This window comes from Numenius arquata, chromosome 9 (assembly GCF_964106895.1).
Source record: "Numenius arquata chromosome 9, bNumArq3.hap1.1, whole genome shotgun sequence".
Taxonomy (NCBI): Eukaryota; Metazoa; Chordata; class Aves; order Charadriiformes; family Scolopacidae; genus Numenius; species Numenius arquata.
This window is the reverse complement of record NC_133584.1, coordinates 36692350-36715721: the sequence shown is the minus strand read 5'-3', so window position 1 is coordinate 36715721 and position 23372 is coordinate 36692350. Positions and strand designations below refer to the sequence as shown.

The window sequence follows — 23372 nt, the reverse complement described above, 5'->3', positions numbered from 1 at the left end:
TTGCAATTAAAACCAGTTGCATTTCAACCTCGTTGAACTTACTAAATGTATGATGATCCTCAGTTCAAAGAGTTGCGCTGAATTTTTGTCTGTCCGTTGTCCGGTTAGGTGGAGGAGAAAAATTAATCAGATACAGAGAAAGTATCAAGGGGGGGGGGGTATGCACTTTACATGAAAAAAAAAAACCAAAACCCCTTAACTTAGAAATGGAATTTCCCTTCTTTTCCTTGTGCCTGTTACTGTTTCTTATTGAAGATTCTTGCTCGTGTAGTGACTTCATAGTCTGGAATATCTAGGCTGCGAAAGTGCATTTCATTTTCAGAACAGACTTTGTAATTTGCAGATGCATCCAAACTATAAGCAGTGCCTATACTGTCTGACTTCAAGGAGTACCTTATATCGGAGTAGTTTTTACTCAGCTCAGATACTTGTTGGCTTTTACAGATAATACCCAAGGCTTGTAACAGAAAAAGCTTACCAAAATAGTTTTGCTGAGAAGGTGTATTTTCTGGTTTTCACAGTCCATCACAGAGAAGTAGAAGAGAAATTATTTGCAATATGGCATTGAAACTACACATTGGCAGAGGAAATCAGTAGCACGATTAGTTTCAGAAACTAAGATAGAAATAACAACACCTGTTGAGTGTATGTAGGACCTCTTGTCTTCAATAACCCTGTAGCTACAAATTCAGTCTTCTACAGGGGACACTCGGTCATAGGGGACTGAATGGGTGAAACTATCAGCTTTGCTGTCTGTAAATCCAGTTTTGATTTTGTTTTGATTTTACATATATTTCTGTTGTAGGGAAAAGGAAGGCTTCAATTTCTGTGTACTGTTTGTATTTCTTAAAACACCCTTTCAAAAGCAAGTGCTGCTACGTGAATGTTTCATAAAAAAAAAAAAAAAGAAAAAACAGTTTATTTGCCATCTGTTTTGCAAGACAGAGCAATGTCCTTGCAATGACGTCAGTGCCTTTACTTTCTGGAGTGTTAGTGACAGGCAACTGCTTTAAAGTGCTTAGAGTGTTATGAAAATTTATCACTTTAAGGTCATCATTGAATCAGGCAATCTTAATGATACTTTTTTTTTTTTAAGTTACTCAAATGCCACTATTCAAACCCTACCATATGAGAGGAATAAAGTGTGAGGTTTTGACTCCTGAAGTGAGGTCAGCAGACGCTTGTGAATGTAACTGGTAGGCTGGTGGTTCAAGTGTCCTCGATTTAAGTTTAGGAACCCTGTGACTCCTGCAGTACCTTCACAGCTACTTCCAAGGTACTTTATGGAGGATTTGCTTGTTGCCTGGCACATGTTGTGATGGGTTTGGGCTTGTGAATGAGGCGATACTCATGGAGAGGTTTGAAGAGCCTGACCACAAGGCTCAGTTGATCTCCAGGTCCCAAATCACGGCCCCTGCACCTTTCTGGCCTTGGTGCCAGGCTGGTGTCCTGCTACGTGGTGCGCTCCTCCTGGGAGACAAGCTGCTGCAGGGGAGCAAGCCCTCTTAGTCCTGATTTGGGAACTTGGTGTGACCTGTCCCATCTCACCTCGAAGTCCTCACCTCATGGTTCACTCTGAATTTATCTCACTGCTGTTGGATTTCTTGGAAAGATCAACTGTTTCCCCAACAAACACCAAAGCTGCTATGAAGGGGTGGGTGGGTAAGAAGATATAAAACATCTCTAGTGGGGCTTAGTCTCTAAAGTCACCTCTTCCTTTTTATGGGACAACTACTGCTGTTGACGGGCCTTAGGGTTTGTGTAGTTTAAAAGTAGTTTTTTCTCCTTCAGCAGGTGTACGGAGGGAACTCTGTGCTGGGCACACTGTTCCATGCAAACCTTACCCCAGGTGGCTTTGTTTGGGGCTGTGGAAGCACAGCTTTGTTGTTTGATGCCTCACACTGTGGGTATTCACCCCTTTCATTCATTATTTTGATATTTATTAACAGAGAATATATTTTCTGAATGTGCAGTATTTCTGGGGTTGCAGAATCACAGAACCTTCATGGTTGGAAGCGACCTTTGAGATCATCGAGTCCAACCATACACAAAAAAAAAAACGTGATTAGACCACTCCAGAGCTACTCGTCATCATCAGGAATCATTTCTCCGTCTGTTCTGGCTATTTAGAGCTGTGCCTGGTGAATGTGCTGGGAGCACTGAGGACTGTGAGGCAAGAGTGATTTGCTTCCAGTCCAAAAGGAAGCACCTCTTGGGACAGAGTGAAACTTGTTTGGGGCTGCCCATCTCCCTCCTTCCCTCCAGCCCTTCCCACTCATGTAGGAAACAGAAGATGGTTCCCAGGAGATGCTCCTCCACCATCTTTCACTGATCATTCACAACTGGTGACCCGTGGGTTTGGAAGATGTTCTTGCTGGCTCTGGGTTCAGTTCTAAGCTGGTAATCATTCAAAGTAGATTTTGCTCAGGTTGCCTGGCAAGAGATGACCCTGATGAGCAGGTACTTTCCTCCCTCCTTAGTCCATCGGACCACATTTGGAGAGAAGAGCTGAATGAAATACATAGGTAGTCAATTCCGAGTTACTCAGCTGGGTGGGAAGAGACCTAATTTCCAAATATTTTTCAACATATTTAGAACTCTGATGGCTGCTGAGGTCAGTGATACCACTTGTATGAGGAAAATCTATAAAATTTCCCAAAGTATTCTTACTGATGAGAACAGCAGGAAGAAGAAGATGGAGTAGATGTAATGCTCTGTAGGAAAAAAAAAATGGAAATAGGAAAAAACATAAGTCTGATTTTTACTTTAAGATTTGCCTTTTTTTCTTTTTGAATTCTTTTCAAAGTGAATCATAAAAATCTAAGTTGTTAAACAATGAAGCCAAACATGTTTGTTTCATTTTTGCTGGATCTCAATGACGGTAAACAAGGACTTGCACAGAGGACCCACAGCCTATTTGTGGAAATACATCAAGCTGTAAGAGGCCCAGAAAACAATTTTATTTTTAAGATAGCATGCCTAACTTCAGTATGTACATGTGTGATGTTGAAGATACTTGAAAAAAAAAAAAAAAAATCTGTTTTCACACACAAGTGTCTCTGATTACTTTCTGGCCATCTGAAATAGTGCACTAGCACTTATTTGGGACCAATCAATTCGAATAATATTTTCAAATTACCTGGCTTTAGTGTGAGGGCGGCTGGTTCTGCTCCCACAGGTGTATGTTAGAGCTGGAGAGACTTGCACATTCTCTTCTTCCTTCCCTTGTTTTCCCTCCCCACCTACTTTCTGCCAGCACAGATTGTGGGCGTGCATTGATCAAATGAGAAGTTCAGATTTTCATTGGTTCTTTAGGGCAGTCCTAGCACATGGAGAGCCTGTTTTTCTGATGGGTAGAGGCTGATAAAGATCAGTCCAAGGACAGGTGAGTAGTCTTGGATCAGGAAGATGAGTGTGGAGCAGGCGGGGGAAATGGGATGTGAAAAAGCACAAAGTGGCTCTACCATGATAGCTGTGTACGTGGATGGGAAGCAGACTTGCATGTTTAAATGTGTTTAAAGATACCAAGATAACTCCTTGCAGTAGCAAGTTACTGAATGTAATGAGGCAATAATTTCAGTGTAGATCCAGTACAGTTGTTGACAATTTTTTTTCCTTTTTTTTTTTTCTTCTGCAGATATTCCTGAAATACCAGAAAGCATCTCATTCTGCAGAGCACTACAGGTAGCAGATTTCAGTGGGAATCCACTGACTAGGTAACTTCCACCTTCTTCTTAGTACTTGCCATACCAGAATTACAATCTTGCTGTAACAATTACAATTTTAAATAAGCCCTTAAAAATTGTGATCTAGGTTCTCTATGAAATCTTGCCAACAGTGTCTGTCTCTGGCAGGGACTGCAGCAATAATCCAGGTTTAAAAAGTGATGTGCATCTTTCCTGGGAGGGGATGAAATTTGTTAGCCAACCAGGAAAAATGTAAATCTGATTGTCTCTTAAGTAATTTTCATTCCTCTTCTTAAATGCATAGGAAAACCATGGTCATACTTGGGAGAGATAAGGCAATGGTTAGCGCGAATGCATTGGCACAAACCCAGATGCCTGACGATTTGGAATAGACTTTAGATCAGCTGCTGCAGATAATGGCTTTTACTAATGATTAAAGCTTGGACTAGCGTTTCATCACCCTCTCGTCAATTGGGACACAGTGACATGCAGTAACATGTGGCAAAAATGCATTGCATGTGTCGGTGGCTTCTACGGCTGCTGCCAGTCTGTGGTCTGATGAGCTGGGGTCTGGGGGTTGCACACGCTTTTAGTATAGAAGAGAAGTTTTGTTTACATTTCACTCTTCCATCTGCTGATGAATTTGGAATTTATCTAGTGAAGTGAGGCTGGAGAAAGAGGTGATCCGCTAGTTTGAATGCTGTTTGGGGAACCAAATAGAACCAGCCTGTGCCACAGAGCTTCTTTGTGATGCTCGGCAGGTCACATAAGGCAGAGTACTGGCAGTGGGCGCTCCCTCTCTCCTCCAGCCCGCCTTGCTGTGGGCTGGGCTGGGAATACTTGCAGGATGAACTGGCTGGCTGGGCTGCAGGAGTCTACAAACAGGAGGGTGCCTGTCACATCTTAAGCCGCTGCGGTGGTTTTGCAAGGCGGCTTCTCCCACGTGTGCAGCTGGGATTCTTCAGAAGTGCCCTTTGAATGTCACACATAGCGTGCCCTGAGTTCTCTGGAAAGTCACATCTCTGAGCGTTAAAGGGACACTTGTGATGTTAATCCCTGTGCCTCTGTAGGCCATTTATACCGTGAGGATAATAGTACCACAAAAATCCAGTAAAGCAAACTGAGGCTGAACTGGTGTTTAGATAGGCAAGTGGTGAGGGTCACCAAACAGCTTTTTCCCAGGCATCGCTGTGCAGTGCGTGAAGCTCAGAGCTGCCTCTCGTGGTGTTGAAGTCAAAATTGTCTGTAGTAGTGTGCTAGTTATTCTTCTCCATTTTGTGTGCTGAATAAGGCCTGGGGCCCAAGTAGTGTTTTTCCTTAAACAGTAGCTGTAGTGCACAGCTACAGCTGAGTGGAATTAACACAAGAGTTGAAAGGCTTTTTTTAATGGGGTTCAAGTAGATCTCATAACTCTTTGTTGACAGTTTAAGGGAATTTTAAAAATTCTTGATAAAGCGGCTCCAACGTGTGTGCATGTCCTGGAAAATATCACTCCAAGCAGTTTACTAAGTTAGAAAACACAGATACCAGGAGCTGTTTACGCATGATTGCCAGGTATTTTCTGTGATGAGATCCAGAATTTCATTTTTACCTATACAACAGCATGTAGGTTTTGGCAGTAATTTGCCCAGGCAGAGTGGGAAAGTCTGGTAGTGATTTCCTTTTCTGTGCGATATCCTGGAACTTTTTTTAGCCATTGATTCTTGTCCTTATTTCCTCTAAGCTTAAAAGCCAGTTAGAGATCTTCCCAATCAATGTCCTACCACTAACACAGTATGCTGCGTCATTGTCAAACTTAATCATTCATGAACCCGCAGCATTAAAAGTGGCTGGCAGACCATTTTTCCAGCTGCTTTCAGATGATTTCAGGTTTATATTAATAAAAAGCGGGCACGTTTATTGTAATTAGACTGGAAGTCCACTATATACTACAGATAAAATAGAATATTTCACTTGGAAGGGACCTATGATGATTAACTAGTTCAACTACCTGTCCACTTCAGGGCTGACCAAAAGATAATCAGAGCATTTAACTCCAGTCTTAAACCTGTTAGAGCCTAAGTGATAATGAACAGTTACAGTGGAGCTCTCGCTTTGGGGATACTGAGCATTTTCTGTTAATAAGATCCAGCAAATGAGAGTCTGGTATGGAGTTGAGCACATGAAAAGCTCCCTTGTCCCCCATCATAATTTGTCTTTTTCCCTTTCCCCATCACGCACAGTTGTATTTACCTGTGGGTGTGTGGCTCCTTTTGGCTAATTATCCTGCAGGTCGTAATGTGTGCCTCGAGCTGGGTGATGGGGAGAGCAGGAACCAAACCAAATGCTACGGCTCGAGCTTAGATTGCGCGCTTGGGGGGTCGAGCAGATGTTGGATGGCTGGGCCAGGGGCTTCTGCTCCTATACCTCACTGCCCCTTTTACCCCAGCATGTCTCCTGTGCAACTGCAAACTGAGCTGCTTGGTGCAACCCAGCGGCCAGGGAGCAATGGTACGGAATCCATCCGTGCGAGGGAAGGGGAAGCCGAGCCTTGCAGAAGACTGACCGGGTGATGGACCTGGATAATTCATTTAATTATTTTACCATGTGGGTGATATAGGAAAAGAATAGTAAAAAATACATTTTAATATGTTTGATTTTTTTAAAAAAAGCTTGTTAAAATGCTTAAAATGTTCTCAAGCCCTATAGGTTTTAAAGTTTCAAACTGGGGGCAGGGAAGAGAGGAGCTAGGAGACAGGGATATTACCTGTTCTTTGACACAGAAGAAACTGTAAAGTCTCTAAGTCATGGTTTGGTTTTTTTCTTACTATGATCCTTAGAATTTTCTGAGAGTCATGCTGGAGTCTGGACATGCCTCCCTCTGTGTGTATTTGCCAAATAGGCTCTTGTTTTCCACTACATGTTCTCTTTTCCAGTATGTGTTACATGAATATGAATACTTCTGCTGGAAGTCCTTGATTTGAATTAATATCTCCATAGGTTGCCCGAAAGCTTTCCTGAATTACAGAATCTAACGTGTCTTTCAGTAAATGACATCTCTCTGCAAGCACTACCTGAAAACATTGGGAAGTAAGTTTTTTATTCTTTATTACTATCTTAACTTATTTTCTCTTTATTGTTATGCCTATTGTATAAATTACTTGCATAATTGTATGTAATATACCTATAAAGTTACTTACAGATCTGCACTTACTTTTAATACTCTTTTCAGTCTGAGGGTTCTGTTTAAGAAAAACCCCTTTGCATTTTCACTTCACGTTAGCAGGCTAATGCAGAATCGAAGCGTGTGTGTGTGTGTTTCAACCGAGTTCCCTGGGATTTTGAGTAATTTGGAATTTTTGGTGCAAAATTAAGTAGGAGTTTCGTGACACAGATCTGACCTTTTGCTTTCCTTCATTGTAGTAGAGTGGTGACCCATTATTGTGAATGTGTCAGAGGGCTTGCAGCTTAATTCAGACAAAGGCTGGCACAAGAACAGATGGCTAAAGGCTGGCTGTGGTCAGGGTGGAAATTAGAAGGTTCCTAACTGTAGGAGCACTCTGCTTCTGAAAAAAACTCAAGTGGGAGCTGTGGAGATGAAAACTCACGGAACAGCTCTTAAGATGAAATTCAATAAGCTTTTAAGATAAGTTTGTTAACTCTGGGAAGTAGAGCAGGGTTGCAATGACAGGCTTCCAAAGTGGAGACACGTGGAAAGTGAATTGAACATTGTTGATCTGTCTCATTTTTACTGAAAAGAACAGCCACGCTTGCAGAAAGGAAATCTCTCTCTTAGTGGAGAGAAGGGTCTCTCTTCCAATTTTAAGGAGAAGAAGTAATTCCATGTCTCCTCACTTGAATGCGTGAGAGTGGCTGTGCTGGTTCAGATAAAAGGCTGGTCTAGCCCAGCTTCCTTCTACAGTTGCAGTAAGTAGATGCCTAATGAGGATTAAAAAGAAAAGCGTGTGTTTGATTACTCCTCTTTCCATCCCCTGGCTGTTTCTGGTCCAGAGGATTTCCTGAGCTTTGGATTTTGGTTGGTCTACTTGGTGGCCCATAACAAATCTCTCTTCCATGTACTTGTCCAGTTTCTCCTTCAGCTTATGTAGACATCTTTAGTGTTCTCCCCTGCTAAATAGCTGCCCAGGTCTGTACCCACTGCACTGGTTTGTTGGTTTTTCTGTTTGAACTTGGCTCTACCTACCTTGCCTATGATCCCTAGTGTTGGAAGAGGCAGTGAGCAGCTGATCCCTATGCGCTTGATCTGCTGTCGATGCCTTTGTAGTTTTCTACTGTATCCCCAGGTGCTTTTTTCCAGGCTGAAGAGTCTAACTTGCTGTTCCAGCTTCAGGAATAGTCTTCACAGAACTTAAGATATCTGTGCTTTAACTCGAAAAAGTTACAGTTTGTTACTTTTGCTGGGAAACATACCATGTTAGAGAAGATGAATTTTTTGGCAGTTCCTGATTGCTCTCTGTCTCCTCCCCACCCCCTGCTTTTTTTTTTTTTTTTCTTTTAATCTTCACCTGCCTTTATGGTTACCTTGCCCATGTTGTTGTTCTAAGTTGCCATGTACCAAACCACTTCTGTCTTCCTTCAGAAAGCTACAATATCTCAGATGTTGAGTCATGAATATCAGTAGAGGCCTCTTAATCTTGGATATCCTTTCATAAAGTGGAATACTTCTAACGTAGATTCTTTGGGGAGTCAGCATAGACCCTAACAGTAAAACCCAACCGTTTCTGAACAGAGGAGCCCTCCAGAAGGGATCTTATTATTAAGAGCTCCTGCAATGTAGTCATGTTCAGACCGGCATTGCTTTAGCCACTTCCCATGGGTATGAAAGCTGTCAGCTGGCACCACTCCAGCAGCAACACAAGTGGAAAATGTCTTTTGAAACCTTTCACAAGCACCAACAGGTACAGCTAACGTGCACCCGGTGACTGTGGTCTCACCTAAAATCTGCAGGGGCCGGCCGGGGCTTTTGTGACATTCTTCCTTTTCTGTAAAAGCTCACAAAACTTTTCATGCAGCTTTTCGCAGCACTGGCAGCTAAGAACAGGCTCGTTCAGACTCTGCGGTTACTGAAAACCAAGGCCAAAAATTTGGGATCCTGCCTGGTTCTGAAAATGAATACAAGAAACATGACAAGCCGAAACGATTCCCAAAGCGTGAGGTGGACTGCTGCTTTGCAGACAGCAGCTGGAGGAAGGTTGCTGGCTTCCCAGAGAGGTCACTGGCTGCGGTGGCTTTGTCTTCTTGCTTGTCCTGCCTGACATTTGGTAGTGTGAGTGGTGGTAGCCTTTCTTTTGGACCAAATGACTAGGAACAACTTTGGTTAAAACGGTGATACCAGACATCGTAAGGATGTCAATATGTGGAGCTGTGCAAGAGTAAGGGTAAAAAAATCCCTATTATTGATCCTAAGCAGTCTGGGGAAATGCTGTGGTACTATTTCAGCTCTACGTGAGCTGTTGCAGAACAGAGCAGTGTGACCCATCCTCCCTCAAAGTCTGTATTTGATTCCTAATATTGAAGCTAAAAACTGGGGGTTCTCACTTGCTCTGGGAAGAGCCATATGCTAGTCCTGCTGGTCTTGGTGAGTTCTCCTGGAGGGCTAGAATTTTATTCAAGTCTGACAGGCCTGCTTTGATCATAGAATCGTCTAGGTTGGAAGGGACCTTTAAGATCATCAAGTCCAACCGTTAACCTAAGGCTGCCAAAACCACCACTAAACCCTGTCCCTCACCACCACGTCTACCTGTCTTTTAAATACTTCCAGGGGTGGTGACTCCACCACTTCCCTGGGCAGCCTGTTCCAATGCTTGACAGCCCTTTCTGTGAAGAAATTTTTCCTAATATCCATCCTAAACCTCCCCTGGTGCAACTTGAGGCCGTTTCCTCTTGTCCTATTGCTTGTAACTTGGGAGAAGAGACCAACCCCCACCTTTCTACACCCTCCTTTCAGGTAGTTGTAGAGAGCGATAAAGTCTCCCCTCAGCCTCTTTTTCTCCAGGCTAAACAATCCCAGTTCTTTCACTGGGAAGTGCTCCCAAGTTAGCCACCTAAAATATGGATATTGTATTTTGGAGATGTTGAAGGCCAGGCTGGATGGGGCTTTGAGCAACCCAATCTAGTGGGAGGTGTCCCTGCCCATGGCAGGGGGCTGGAACTCGATGATCTTTAAGGTCTCTTCCACCCCAAACCATTCTATGATTTTTACAAAAACACTTTAATCTCATTAGTAGAAATTTCTGCTATCAGATTTATGCTTAAAGAAGCAGAGGCAAATGTGTGAGGCTGTTATCTTTGGCTTATCAGGTATTCACAATAAGTGGGAATATGGCCGTTGGGAAGTCGATGGTAAGCTTGGGCTGAAGATGCACGCTTTCCAGCTCGGAAGAATGTTAACAGGAAGGAAATTCATGGGGTGTCCACCCAAATATAACTGTTCCTGAAGTCTATTGGGGAATGTCTTGGCAACAGAGAGAAAGGGATCCTGTGTAGTTTGAGCTGGAAATTTTTGGGAGGTCTTGTTTGTAGCCAATTAGAACTGCAACCTGAAGTCTTATGCGTCGCTTACTTCTCAGAGTGAACTTTGTCAATTTTTTAGCATTATATCTATAAGTAATAAATTTATTTTTTTCAGTCCGGCTACCAGCAAGTGCAGCTCTCTTATTTTAGTTTACAAAATTCGCAACGTTTGTTGCAAGTGAATTTGATGGTGCAGCCAACCGCCTTGTGTTTGGTAAAAACAGTGAAATGCTCTGTGGCTTCTACAAAGGTTGACGACTTGTGCTCTTCGTTCCCTTCTCTGTTCTTTTCCCTCTGCGCTTGCTGGGACTCCAAAAATGCTAGGAATTAGAAAGAAAGTAATGCTAATTCTGTCTTTCTGGCTGTAGAGACCAAGTAAAGCTTTTAGAGGTGTTTGGGTATAGAGGTACTTTGGATAATAATCCATGCTGTTGTTTGATGGAATAGGCTGGACCTATGTGCTCTGTGTGAGATCTGTCAGATAGTGAGCAAATAAATATACACTGGTAATTTATTCTACTACAGTTGGGCTTGATGTGGGAAAAACTTGAAGTCCCAGTGCTCACTGCCGGTCTTCTGGCTGCTAAAGTATGCGGAAACTTAGGGAAATGCATCCTAAATGCTCACAGTCCTATACTCTTGTCTGGGAAGCTCCCTAGTAAAGCCAGTGAAATCTCTAATTCACCTTCATGTAGTACAGTGATCAGTATGTATTTAGTATCTCTTTTTTTTTTTTATTTTTTAAGCCAACTGCTTAAAATCTTGTGGCACTCTAAATTTGCCCTACTGTCTTAAATGGGGAAAGCAACAAAAGTAATGGCAGATATTTTCCAAACAGCAATACTTTGAAGGTTAGTTAGGAAATTCTTCCTAATGGCAGATAATAGACTTGAATTGCCGTGCGGTGAACCATTAGTGGAAGTGTGGATTCCTCATGAATTCAGATATCCCGTTCGTTTTTCACAGGGTCTGATGTGTAAGATGAGTGCCAGTGCCCAGCTTCACTGTCCCAGGCCACTGTCTGAACTTGTTCAAGCCATTGGTACATAGGGTTGTTGTTTAATGGTTTTACTGTGCCATTAAGAATTCTTCTGCATAGACCTCTTATATTTTTCTTTCTTTTGTGTTGCCAAAAGGATTGTTTTAAGGCTCCCAACTGGACGTTTGAAGAACATAGGCAAGGCCTCCCTTGAACCTTTTGCTTTCCTCTTGCTTGTGCTTAGCCATGCTCAGAGTTGTAGAGAGGCAGGGAATGGTCTCTTCTCCCAAGTCACAGGCGGTAGGACAAGAGGAAATGGCTTCAAGTTGCGCCAGGGCAGGTTCAGATTGGATATGAGGAAAAATTTCTACATGGGAAGGGTTATTAAGGATTGGAGTGGGCTGCCCAGGGAGGTGGTTGAGGCACCATCCCTGGAGGTATTCAAAAGATGGGTTGACATAGTGCTTAGAGACATGGTTTAGTGATGTGGGTATTTTTGTGGTTTTTTTATCAGAGTTAGGTTGATGGTTGGACTAGATGATCTTAAAGGTCCCTTCCAACCTAGACAATTCTATGATTCAGCATATGTCAATTTTTCTTCTTCTGTGTGACCACTTCAACCTGCTTATCCGGAGCTGGTATATATGCTGAAAGTTTTCTTGTTAGATGAAGCACTCCTCTTTTAAGCTCATGTACTGTTTTAGGGCATACTAGAAAGATGTGTGACACATTGCTTTAGGACTTGATAACAGACTGGCTGTCTTAATATTACTAGAGCTATTTTGTGTGTTTCTCCATGATTTTTGTTCTCTTAACTCATGGTGTGGTTGCTATCTGGAGTAAAACAGTGAATTTTAATGTGTGTAAGATATTTTAGCTAGTAATTAGGTGGGTGCAGCTTGGAGCAAGAGTTGTCCTGTTGGCTAGTTGAACCATTTGGAGAAACAAGTTACACAATTTAAACTGTGAGTGGGAGTGTCTTTTACAGCGTTTCTCAGTGTAATGAGAGCAAGTCTAATTTACTTGCCTATTCTGCAGGACTGTGTGTGTCTGTAGAGCTGCCCAACGAGCAAGAATAACCTGTTCCTCCCAGCCGTGGGTGGCATTTAGGAATTTCCACTTGCTTCCAGGATTTTTCTTCAATACTTCCTTAGTCATGTAACACCCAAAACTCAGGTGCTGAAATGCAAAAATTGGAGTTTTTGCACGTAAGGGTATTTGGATAAATCAAGGTGCTTGCCTGTAAGGCTTCCTAGGGCATGCCATACAGTAATCTAATGTCTGTCTGTCCTGAGCACCTTCTCTGTCCATATGTGTTCATTCTGTAGTGTTGGCTTCAGGGTTAGTTCCCCACCAGCCCACTGTGATGCTGGCTTTTTACCAGCAAAGATTTTGGAACTTAAGAGATCCATACAGTGCTCTTGCGGCTTAACATCTAGAAAGAGAAGAGAGATTATGTCAGCTTTGCATGTTTCTTTATTTATTTGTGGTTCTTAGGCTTGAATGAAGTCCAGGTACCTTCTTTGGAAAGCCTTTTATGTGTGTCTCTGATGTTTGATCTAGCATTGGGCTCTCAGATGGGTGCTTCACAAGGAATCAACCCAAGCAAAAAAAAAAAAAGTCCTTTCAGCATGAAATGCCTGTTTGAAAAAGGCAGTTATCCGTCAAACTCTGTGGGGACAACCAAATCAACAAGTTTCTTTAACGGCTGAAGCAAAGTGCAGAGCTTCACTACTGTGCTTCAAATTATAATTTAAGGCCTGCTGCCCATCAGCACACCAAACATCTAACTCGTACCCTGTTGTAAGCTTTCATCATTTTTTCAGCAGTCTTGTCTGTGCCTGGAAAAGATAAAGATTACCTCTTTTTTCTTTTTTTTTTAGATGCTAAGGTTTAAAGTATGAGATTATTACTGACTGGCAGGTAGAGTGTTTTGGAAGCTCCCTGCTTGAACTCCAGCATGGCAAATAAAAAAGCTTTCCTCTGCCATACACAATCTTTATTTTTTTTTTTTTCCCTCCACTCTAAGATGTACAGATGGTCTCCTACTTGGACATGATCTCCAAATACTGAGGATTCAACAGAAGATGATAGTAATACCATGATTCGTAGTATATCCATCGTTCACAGCCTCCCTCCCCTGCCTTTTTTTCAGAGAACTTCCCAGTCTGTAGTGCAAGAAAGTAGCATAGCTTTATTTTAGCTTTTGAAACTTTTGTTGTGGGGAGGGGTGAATTTCTCTAGATGGGATGAATATTCTTCTGACACTGATGAGTCTGGTTCACCCTCAAGCTGCAAGCAGGCTGAATGGATCTGTGGACCTTGCTACTGAAAGGGAATTCCCGGGTAAGCAGAGGAATTTTCCACTTAATGTCTGCAGCTAGAGGTAGAATGCTGAAATAGGCATTTCATTATGACAGTGAACATAATGAAAAGAATAGAGCGAATGTTACTGCACTTCAGAGCATTGTTTTGCGGAAGGATTTGTTATAGGCATGCTTTTCAAGAGCTGTGGAACCACAAATATCCAGAGATTTCGTGTTAGAGAAACAAAGTCAGCAAGCATAGTGGTCTTTTTATATATCTGTGTGTGTTTAATTCTAGAGGCTTTAAAGTTTTCAGCAACTTCTGAACTCAGAATCTTTAATGTTGATCTGAATAGGGGTAGCTGGAGAATAAAAGTTCTTCAAAGGCAGAGATGCAGGTGATCCAGAAGCAAATCAGAATGGCATGCTTATTCTGATAATGGATTCCTGGACCAGTCCTTGACTGTGTTTTTCTTAGCGTATGCTGAGATGCCTCAAGTATAGATTACACATCTGGTAGCATCACACAGAATGGAAAACGCTCTTAAAATTGTGTGGAACAAGACAATGTAATTCTGTCTTAAGGTTTAGCATAATAATTTCTGATTAAAATACAGCCTTACATGAGACAACAAAAGTGATGGGCTTATCTTGCACATACATAGAAGGAAGACTGTAGGTGGTCTGGCTAGGCTGATATAAATAGTGTTAAAACATTCTGGCTTATCTGAATTTAGCATGGCAAGTAATATTTACAGAGTTTGAGTAGGTAGAGTATTCAGTGTTACTCACAGCTGTTTGTAAATGGCAAAATGGAATGTTAAGGAACTCAAAAGTTTATTTCAGGAACACTGTTTGACAATGTAATAGTGAATGCAGTGCCATCTGGCCTTTAAACAAGAGATGCTGCATCTTGTATGTTGCACAAGGAAGAAATATTTAAGATATATTTAGCAATATTTTTTTTGAAATAAATAATTCAATTTTTTAAGTCATTGAAGATTGACGTTGCATGAGTGGAACAGAAGATAATTTGAAAATGAAATCTTCTTGTAATAGTGAATTGGCTTAGCCTCCCCAACCTGTTTCAGTGATCTTGATAAGCAAATTGGAGAATGTTCTGTTAAAGCATTCAAAGTGAACAGGCTGAGCCGTAATTACGAATCCCTCTCTTCTTCTTAATGATGCCTTTTGAAGGTCATAGAGAGTTCAGTGTTCCTGTCCATTTTTTTGTACCATGCTTGTTGCTGTGTGTGAGAGAGAGACAACCGATCTCAGAGACTTGAAAACCAAGCTTATGTAGAAAACTAGTCTTAATTAGCAGCTTGGACTACTTCTGTTACATGTTGAGGGAATTCTTTGGCCATAAACTATAGAACTTTCCTCTGTTTTTAAAATTTGGATGTGACTTGTCTACTGTCCATCTGTCCAGTCTTTCAGTTCATGTCTGATAAGATACTAATGCTTTTTATCCTTCTGTTTTCACTTGTGGAATATCTGTAGCTCTTTATCAGCCAATTTATGGTACTGACAGTTCAATTCAAGTAACTGACTATGCAAATGCTCCTCCTCTGGCTTTCAGTGTCTTTGTCCTTTAAGTATAGGATGACAAAATTATCAACTTCACTTTCTTTTGTGCCTATTTAAAATCAGTCTTCCAAGGAAGGAGTATTTTACTCCCATAATTTGTGTCTACTTTTCCCAGCTCTGAAGAAAATTGCAGGTATTAGGAACATAATCCCTACTTTTCAGATTTTCTTTCTAGAATTGTTCTTACTAGAGTACTGTCCTGCTTATCAAGCTTCAGAGGTGGACCGCTAAGGAAAGTCTCATGTGCTTTTCCCTTGCACATTATAGACCTAAACTTGAGAGGAAAGAGTAGCGTTTAATTTAGATGCAAGTTACTTCAAGTCGCTCCAGAAAGGAGGAGTGGGAATGCTCTCAGAGATGGCTTCTGGAAGAATGGTTTTTAACAGTAAGTGGTGAGACATAATAACAGTTCCATCAGAACTAAATCTAGTTACCTTGCTTTGCAGTTGTTTTAACATCGCTTATATTCTGAGGTAAAACCATAGGACTTCACGTGCGTGAAGATAGTTTGCTTTGAAATGGATAAGAGCCCTCATTTAGGAAATTAATACTTCCTGTAATTTCTGGTTTATGTAAGAATTTCTGGGATTCAGTAACTAAGAATTTGCAAAAATTGCTCTCACCTATTGCATGGTGGGGGCTTAAGGTCTCTCTCTTTAAATTGTATTACATTAATCTTACAAAAATTCATTAGTGCTCTTCTTTATCATTAACACTGTAAAACAGGTTTTCATAACCAAAATGTAACCAAAGGGGGAGGAGGCTGATTAAAGCTGACATTGGGGGAAAAAAAAAAAAGGCTTTAAGCTTAAGAGAGACTTTTTTTGAGAAATAATCTTCTTGAGAAAAGGAAACTGGCTGCAATTCTGTACTATTTGTAGGTTATCATAAAATGGATATGAATTTTGTGGTTCTTTCATGGTAACTTTGTCTACTTACATGCAAGCGTTAAGCAGTAGTTAGAAGCAAAATAAGCATTTAGCGTTGAACGTTTTGAAAAAGAGGGCAAAATGCATACTGGGACTGTATAGACCATGAACTACATGGTTATATTTTAACATAACCTTAGGAAATTCAGGAAGCGTAATCCTTCCCTATAAGGCTAATGTTGCTTTTGTTGCATTGGAAGTGTCATTAGACCAAAAATCCACATGGAGCTGGTTCTTCAGATGCTGAGGAAGGAGATGGTGCTGGCAGGCATAGTAACTGTCTTTGGGTGAAATAAGGCAGATGCAGGGAAGAACTGAAGTGATAGTTCTCTGGTGGTAACTCTGGAAAAGGGTGCATGATACAGAAGCCCTTGAAACCACCCAAGTTTAAGCACCCAATTTCGTAGAATCATAGAATGATTTGGGGTTGGAAGGGACCTTCAAAGATTATCTAAGCCAACTCTCCTGTTGTGGACAGAGACATCTTTCATTAGATCTGATTGCTCAAAGCCCCATCCAGCCTGACCTTGAAAACTTCCAGGGATGGGGCATCCACCACTTCTGTGGGCAACCTGTTCCAGTGTCTCGCCACCCTCATCATAAAAAATTTCTTCCTTAAATCCAACCTAAACCTACTCTCTGTCAGTTTAAAACCATTGTCCCTTGTTCCTTCACTATAGGCCTTGGTAAAAAGTCCTTTTCCATCTTCCTTGTAAACCTCCTTTGAAATTTTGAAAGGCCCGCGATAAGGTCTCCCCAGAGCCTTCTCCAGGCTGAACAACGCCACCTGTCCTCATAGGAGAGGTGCTCCAGCCCTCTGATCATCTTCATGGCCCTCTGCTGGACCCGCTTCAACAGGTCCATGCCTTTCCTGTGCTGAGGGCTCCAGAGCTGGACACAGTACTCCAGGTGGGGTCTCACCAGAGCAGAGTAGAGGGGTAGAATCACCTCGCTCGACCTGCTGGCCATGCTTCTTTTGATGCAGCCCAGGATTTGATGGTGTAGGAGCTGGGATTTTGGAGACTGGTCTTTTTTCAGGCTCTGTCTGCAGTCAATAATACAGTCAATGAAGAGAGGGGGAGATAAAGAGGCTTCTTCTGGGAGTAACTTGGAGCAGAAGCCTGTCCCAAAGGTATATGCTGTGTCTTTTAATACTTATGGTCTGAGTAAGTGGCATTTTGAGAGCTGACTAGTGACTGATTACCCTTGTCATTTCCTTGGGGGGAAAAAAGCTGCTAAACGTCAGGTTCTCAACAAATTGTTGGTATGTAGCTAGAAGCCCTGTGGGATGGGAGTAGCTTAATAGGATCCTGTCAGATGAGTGACTAGTCACCTAACTGGCGTGTCCTGGGGTAGGGTTGTACATGTTACTGGTATTTTTATTTGGGCAGTGGTGACGGGCTATTTAAATATAAATATAACGAGTTTCATGCATTTTGTATGCTATTGTCAGTTACCCTCTTATCTGTTGGAAGACCCTTGATAGATAGAAAAAACGGCATGTTCCTTTTCTGCACAAAAAAAGAGAAGGAGTTGCCTAGTTTAAACTCCCATCCTTCCCGATCTAGTGTCAGGATGAATGTTTCAAAGTGTATATGCTGTGTAGAGATGCAGGGACAGGCATTGAAATACCAAACCAAATTCAGAATCTGTACTGTGTTCTCGCCTTAGCCATGGTTATTGTGTGGGACGTTCCCTTGTTCTGTATAAATATGGAGACTATGCCCGATCTCCTGTCTTTCCCTTATTTTTGCAGTCTTACAAACGTGAGGAAAAACTACATTTGGGATTTTGCATTCCCCTAACCAGATGAAACTTGCTGGAAAGGGTACAGATGGGGCCATACCTTTCTGCAGGTGCTCTAGATCTTCATCTCTTCCATCTTTGCTTCCCTTTTTTCCCCAAGCCTGACTTCTTGTCTTGTGTCCTCAGCTGTGTGGTGCTCTTGATGGAAGGTCAAAATGTGTAACTTTTTATTACTCAAATGTGATAGGACTGTTGTCCAGTTTTTATTGACTAAGCACCTTTAGCTTTTATAGCAGTCCTTTTATCACGCATCCTCGTTTTCTCCTAGCTTTGTCCACATTTGTATTTTTAACTTCATTTTCACAAGAAAATAGCGTATCTCTTACTGTGCTTCCCAATGCTTTCCTCAGAAGCCTTTGCTGTACCCCAAGGGCTTGGGTGCTCCCAGTGCTGTTGTAGGGACTGGGATAAAAATGGGACTAGGATAAAAGTGGGACATACAGTACTGCCTGTTGTCATTCTTCAGGCTGATTTTCTGTCCTCTGGAACAGGGGAATGAAGCAGCTTTCCCTGATGAAGTTAAAGCACTAGGATAACTCATCTCAATTTTGTATTTTATAACTTTACAAGACAGAGTATATTTAATGCATGTGGTACACTGAAAATGTAATTTCATCCAAGGTAACTAGGGAACTTGTGTCTCTGTCTTTTTGTCTTTTTTTTTTTTTTCTTTTTTTTAATCTGCAGTTGATGTAGTTTTACCTATTGCAGTGAACTGCTCTTGTCCAGAGTCATCTTGTTTTGAAATGGTTGTTTTGTAGGACATGTTGCCACTGATAATCCAAAGAAAAACTGCCTTGCTTTGGAAGAACAGCAGCAACAAGATTTGGTTCTGGTCTTAGTGTCTTACCTTTATTTTGGAGGAGACCACTGCGGTTGACATGAAGGAGTATTTACAGTGTTCCCTATCTGTAGACCCTGTTGGATTGCGAGTTTCTCTTTCAAATCCCGGCAAGAATGATCAGGAAAAACACTTTCAGCATTTGTGGACTACTTTGTTGCTATTAGTTTTGTTCTCAATTAACAATTTAATTGTTAATTGTGGATGCCCCATCCCTGGAAGTGTTTAAGGCCAGGCTGGATGGAGCTTTGAGCAACCTGCTCCTAGTGGAGGTGTCTCTGACCATGGCAGGGGGGTTGGAACTCGATCTTTAAGGTCCCTTCCAACTCTAACCATTCTATGATTCTATGAATTTCACATCCTTCTTTTCATCTTCTAGCTCACATGATGAATACCAATATCTACAGTTACTTTAGGCACAGCATTGAATAAGTGTATCTGGTTTGTACTGAAAATGACATTTTTAGCCATGTTGTACCTATAAATTTGACTTGATTCCACCCTTACACCAGAAATCACCTGGAATGCTGAGGTGGAAAACTTTCTATTTCAGTTACTGCATCCCTCCCCTGGTTTGGCTGTTGCCTTGTGCTCAGTAATTCCATGGACGTGCTCAGTGTTCAAGATGTGTGTGGTAGCTTTTGCACTGAGAATTATTATGATATTAATGTTTTTACAAGCTTCTGTGAAATAGCTTTGTATGATAGTAGTCTTGGAAAAGTACTTAGGGCTTTTTTGAGTTTTTTTTTCTTGTTTTTTTTCTTTCTCCTTTAGAATATAGACAACACAATTACACTTTCTGGAGAGAGTGTGTTATTAAATCAGAAAACATCTGAAAAATAGCAAGAAATGTCAGATTTTTCTTGCAAATGACTAAAAAACCTGTTAACATGTCTTAAAAACAGAAAAATGTTAGTGAACATACCATGTGTTAAGAACCTGTTGGTAAATTTATGGAAGAGCTATACCTCTGCTCTGTAATGTATCAGAGATTGATGCTTCAGTACATCAGCACGCCTTTTATATGATGCTATTTTATATAATAACTGTCACATTTTCCTATTTTAAATTGTAGCACGTAGATTTGCTGGGAGCCGCTTCTGTAACTAGTCGAAATTTAAGAGCGACGGGTCAAAAATTTCCTCTGTTTCAGGTGGATCCACTTTAAACATAACACTTTATTCTAATGGAGCAGCTTTGCTGGTATAAACTTCATAGACTTAGTCTCTGTTTTACATTACTTGGTGGGAAGGTTCATTTTGCCTGTTGGGGTCCCCTCACATTGGGTTCGGACTCAAGACCTTGGAAGGAGTAGAAAGGAAAGATGAAAGGGGTGAAGGGCAGTGCCTTTGTTTTGTTCCAGGGCAGAGTTATAATTGTCAGCGTGCTGTGGGTGAGAAGAGCAGTAGAATAAAGCATTTCTCTTCCAGAAAGCTGTGTCACTGGAGATGAAAATGTAATCCCGAAGGTAGCGGCTCCCATAAGAAGAGAAACTAGCCTGGGACTGCGATCGGCCAGTGTTGGTCTCCGAAAGACAGGGTATGGCGGTTGGATGTAGAGCCGGCTGTTGGTGGGTTCCCACAAGGGCAGAGCTATCCAAAGAGTCATAGAATCATTCAGGTTGGAAAGACCCCTGGGATCATCGAGTCCAACCATCAACCCTATTCTACAAAGTTCTCCCCTACACCACATCCCCCAACGCCACATCTAAATGACTCTTAAGCACATTCAGGGATGGTGACTCAACCACCTCCCTGGGCAGCCTGTTCCAGTGTCTGACCACTCTTTCTGTGAAGAATTGTTTCCTAATGTCCAGTCTAAACCTACCCTGTTGCAGCTTGAAGCCATTCCCTCTTGTTCTATCGTTATTTGCTTGTGAGAAGAGACCAGCACCAACCTCTCTACAATGTCCTTTCAAGTAGTTGTAGGGAGTGATGGAAGTCTCCTCTCAGCCTCCTCTTCCTCAAACTAAACAGTCCTCATAGTGTTTCTGGCTTGGGCAGTCCAGATGCCTTCCTTGCACTGTCTTGGCAGTTGTACTGGCCCAGGTGTTTAAGGGGATTTATTCTACGTTGGATTAGGGATCTGTGTTACTCTTTTTTTGCTGGGTTAGTTTTAAGCAGGATCAATTTCCTGAGCTGGTTCACTGGCCTGCCTCAGTTTAGTGATATGATGAGGCTGGTTAAGGTGGTGGTTCCCAAGTTCTTGCTGTTGAACGTGGTTCTGCTGACAAAGATTTCTGTTTAACCACAGCCGAAGTGGTGTCTGAGGTAAGAAGAGAAGTTAAGAGATTGCACCGTTTTACTCATTGACATTTTAACGGGATGGGGAGGGAGATAAGTACATGCGGGGTGATCTGTAAACCAAGGCAGCTTGGCAGTGTGCACATCCTTTTTGTCTTCTCTTGATAAAAGTGAATCATGGGCCTCACCTAATATGACCCTGAAGAGAAAGTGCAAAATTTGAAGAAAGATTGGAATAGGTTTCTGGAAAACCTGTAAACAAAACTGTCATGGCAGTCTGTGGGTGGCAATGGGAGTAAGAGCAGACCCACCTTCCTCTCGGAGAGAAACAGTTTCTCCATCACCTCTTCCCTCTCCCCCTCCACTGGTTTGGTTTACATGAGAGTGTTGGATACCATGTCCCACCTTGACTTGTGTTTTATAGTGTTAAAATTTTTATGTGAGAGTTTTCTCTTCCTTACTACTTTGTTTCTGTCAAGTGATTTTGAGCGGCAGTAGCTGAGTTATTCTCACTTATTTTTTAATTGAATTTGTAATAGGCTTCTATTAAAATATCTTCACCTATAGGGTATTTTTTAACTGTATTTCTTTTGGAGGAATGCAGAACTCATTGGGTAAAACGTCCTTGTTTTAAAAGCTGGGGAGTACTGTTCAGACCATGATCAAAGCTCCTGTGAGATTTAATTCACTGTTTTCTGAACGCAGTACGAAAGCGGTGGTTGAAATAAGGATGTATCTTTCAGACACCATCCAAAGTCAATCCCTGAAAAATCTTCTTTTCTCTTTAATAACTCATTACATCAGTTATGTTGCTTTCCCTGCTTAGATAGCTGTATTGGAGTTGCAGTATGAAGGTTTTTCTTTAGTTTTATTGAGGTTATCGGCTGCTTTTTTACTGGGGCTAACTAATGATCCTGTAATTCAGTGTGTGCGCATTGTTCAAAATGAAAACAAGTATTTCAGTTTTAAGTGGTCGGAGTGCATGAGCTTGTTTGTGGTTTTTTTTTCTAAGGTGTACATAGAAAAACATTTTGGGTTTAGATTTAACATGCATTTCAAATTTAGTGGAATTCCTACTTTAATCTAGATTTTGCCCTGTGCACCAGGGCAAGAACATACTCTGTTGTAGGAAACTACTTATTTGCAGTCACCATATCTGATTTTTATTTTTCCCGAGGATTCTGGAGGATTAGAGCAGATTATAGTGTTGGGATAATGTCTGGCTCCTTGTGTTCCATTTAGTCATAAATAAACCCCTGGAAAAATCTGGATGTTGCTATGGTGATGTTAATAAAAGCCTGGGATATGGAGTAAGTGAGCCGCTTAGAAGCGTAATGTCACTTACAGTAATGAGCATGCCGTCATTAGAGCAGTGATGGGTTTACATGATGCTCTGTAACTTTGGTAGCCCACGCCAGATTCTGAAAGCAAGTAAGTAAATGCAATTCATATGACTATGCTCTCTTCAGTTACTTGCCATTACTGACCTTTTAACAAATAGAAAATTGTGTTTTCTCTCTTTTATTTTCTAGCTTCAGTGTGTTGAAGTATCACAGAGAAACAAGCAAAAACTTCCAGTCTTTGTATGCTGCTTTTCACATGATGGTCTGATTTGAATTAAAGCAATTAAAAAAAAAAAAAAAGAACTCACAGCAATTTTGCTTTAAACTGTGCAAGCACACACTTTTCTTCTCAAAGTGTGGAATATAAAAAATAAGATTGCATTAAAATGTGTTTTTTTCTTTTTTTTTTTTTTTTTTTTTTTTAGTCTTTATAACCTGGCTTCACTGGAACTTAGAGAGAATTTGCTGACATATTTACCTGAGTAAGTGACATTTAATGTGTTTTATTATATTAACATAAAATGTTCTTATTCATAAGATCTGCTAACATATGAAACGGGATGACAGCTAGGAAAAAATACTCAGTGCCTGTTGACGACATATTTATGAGATACAGCTTTGTTTTAGCAACACCTAGTTACATCCATTACTTCTAATTGTACTTGGCTTGTAGCAGGAGGAGCCCGCAGTCTGTGTCGATTGCTTTTGCTCTGTGTAACTCCGTATAAAATACACAGCAGCGCCAAACCTTTCTTCCCGCAGACATTGAAGGAGCGCATCGGCAGCGGCAGCGGTGGTTTGGGTTGTTCTCATGCTGAAGTGCTGTGACTGTGGAAGTAGGGTAATAGAATCTCCGAGATTTCAACCCTAGACCTTCAGAGCATTTAAACAAGCGTTTGTCATAGGGGCTCGGTAACCAAGAGTTTCCAAAACCTGGAGATCGAAGCTTTGGTGACAAACTAGGCCTGCTGATGTCTGAAGTCTGACTCCACCCACGGTGGTTTTTGGTGGGGAAAAAAGCCTATTTAGATGTCTCTGTGCTGTCTGCGTCGTGGCAGAGGAGTCAGTTGTCTTTTGTAAGATTAACTGGGCATCTTACAGTTTGGGGATCCTTTTTGGCTGCCTGGAGGAAGCCT

At 41.5% G+C, this 23372-nt stretch overlaps 1 protein-coding gene across 1 annotated transcript in view; it reads left to right on the top strand.

The window, feature by feature from the left end:
- The window catches only part of LRRC1 (leucine rich repeat containing 1), a 74385-nt gene that overhangs the window by 27309 nt on the left and 23704 nt on the right, over positions 1 to 23372 (top strand). The window contains exons 3-5 of the mRNA XM_074154057.1: positions 3638 to 3716; positions 6666 to 6755; positions 22662 to 22718. Of these exons, the coding sequence (XP_074010158.1) occupies positions 3638 to 3716; positions 6666 to 6755; positions 22662 to 22718 (226 nt within the window). The remainder of the gene's footprint in view (positions 1 to 3637; positions 3717 to 6665; positions 6756 to 22661; positions 22719 to 23372) is intronic.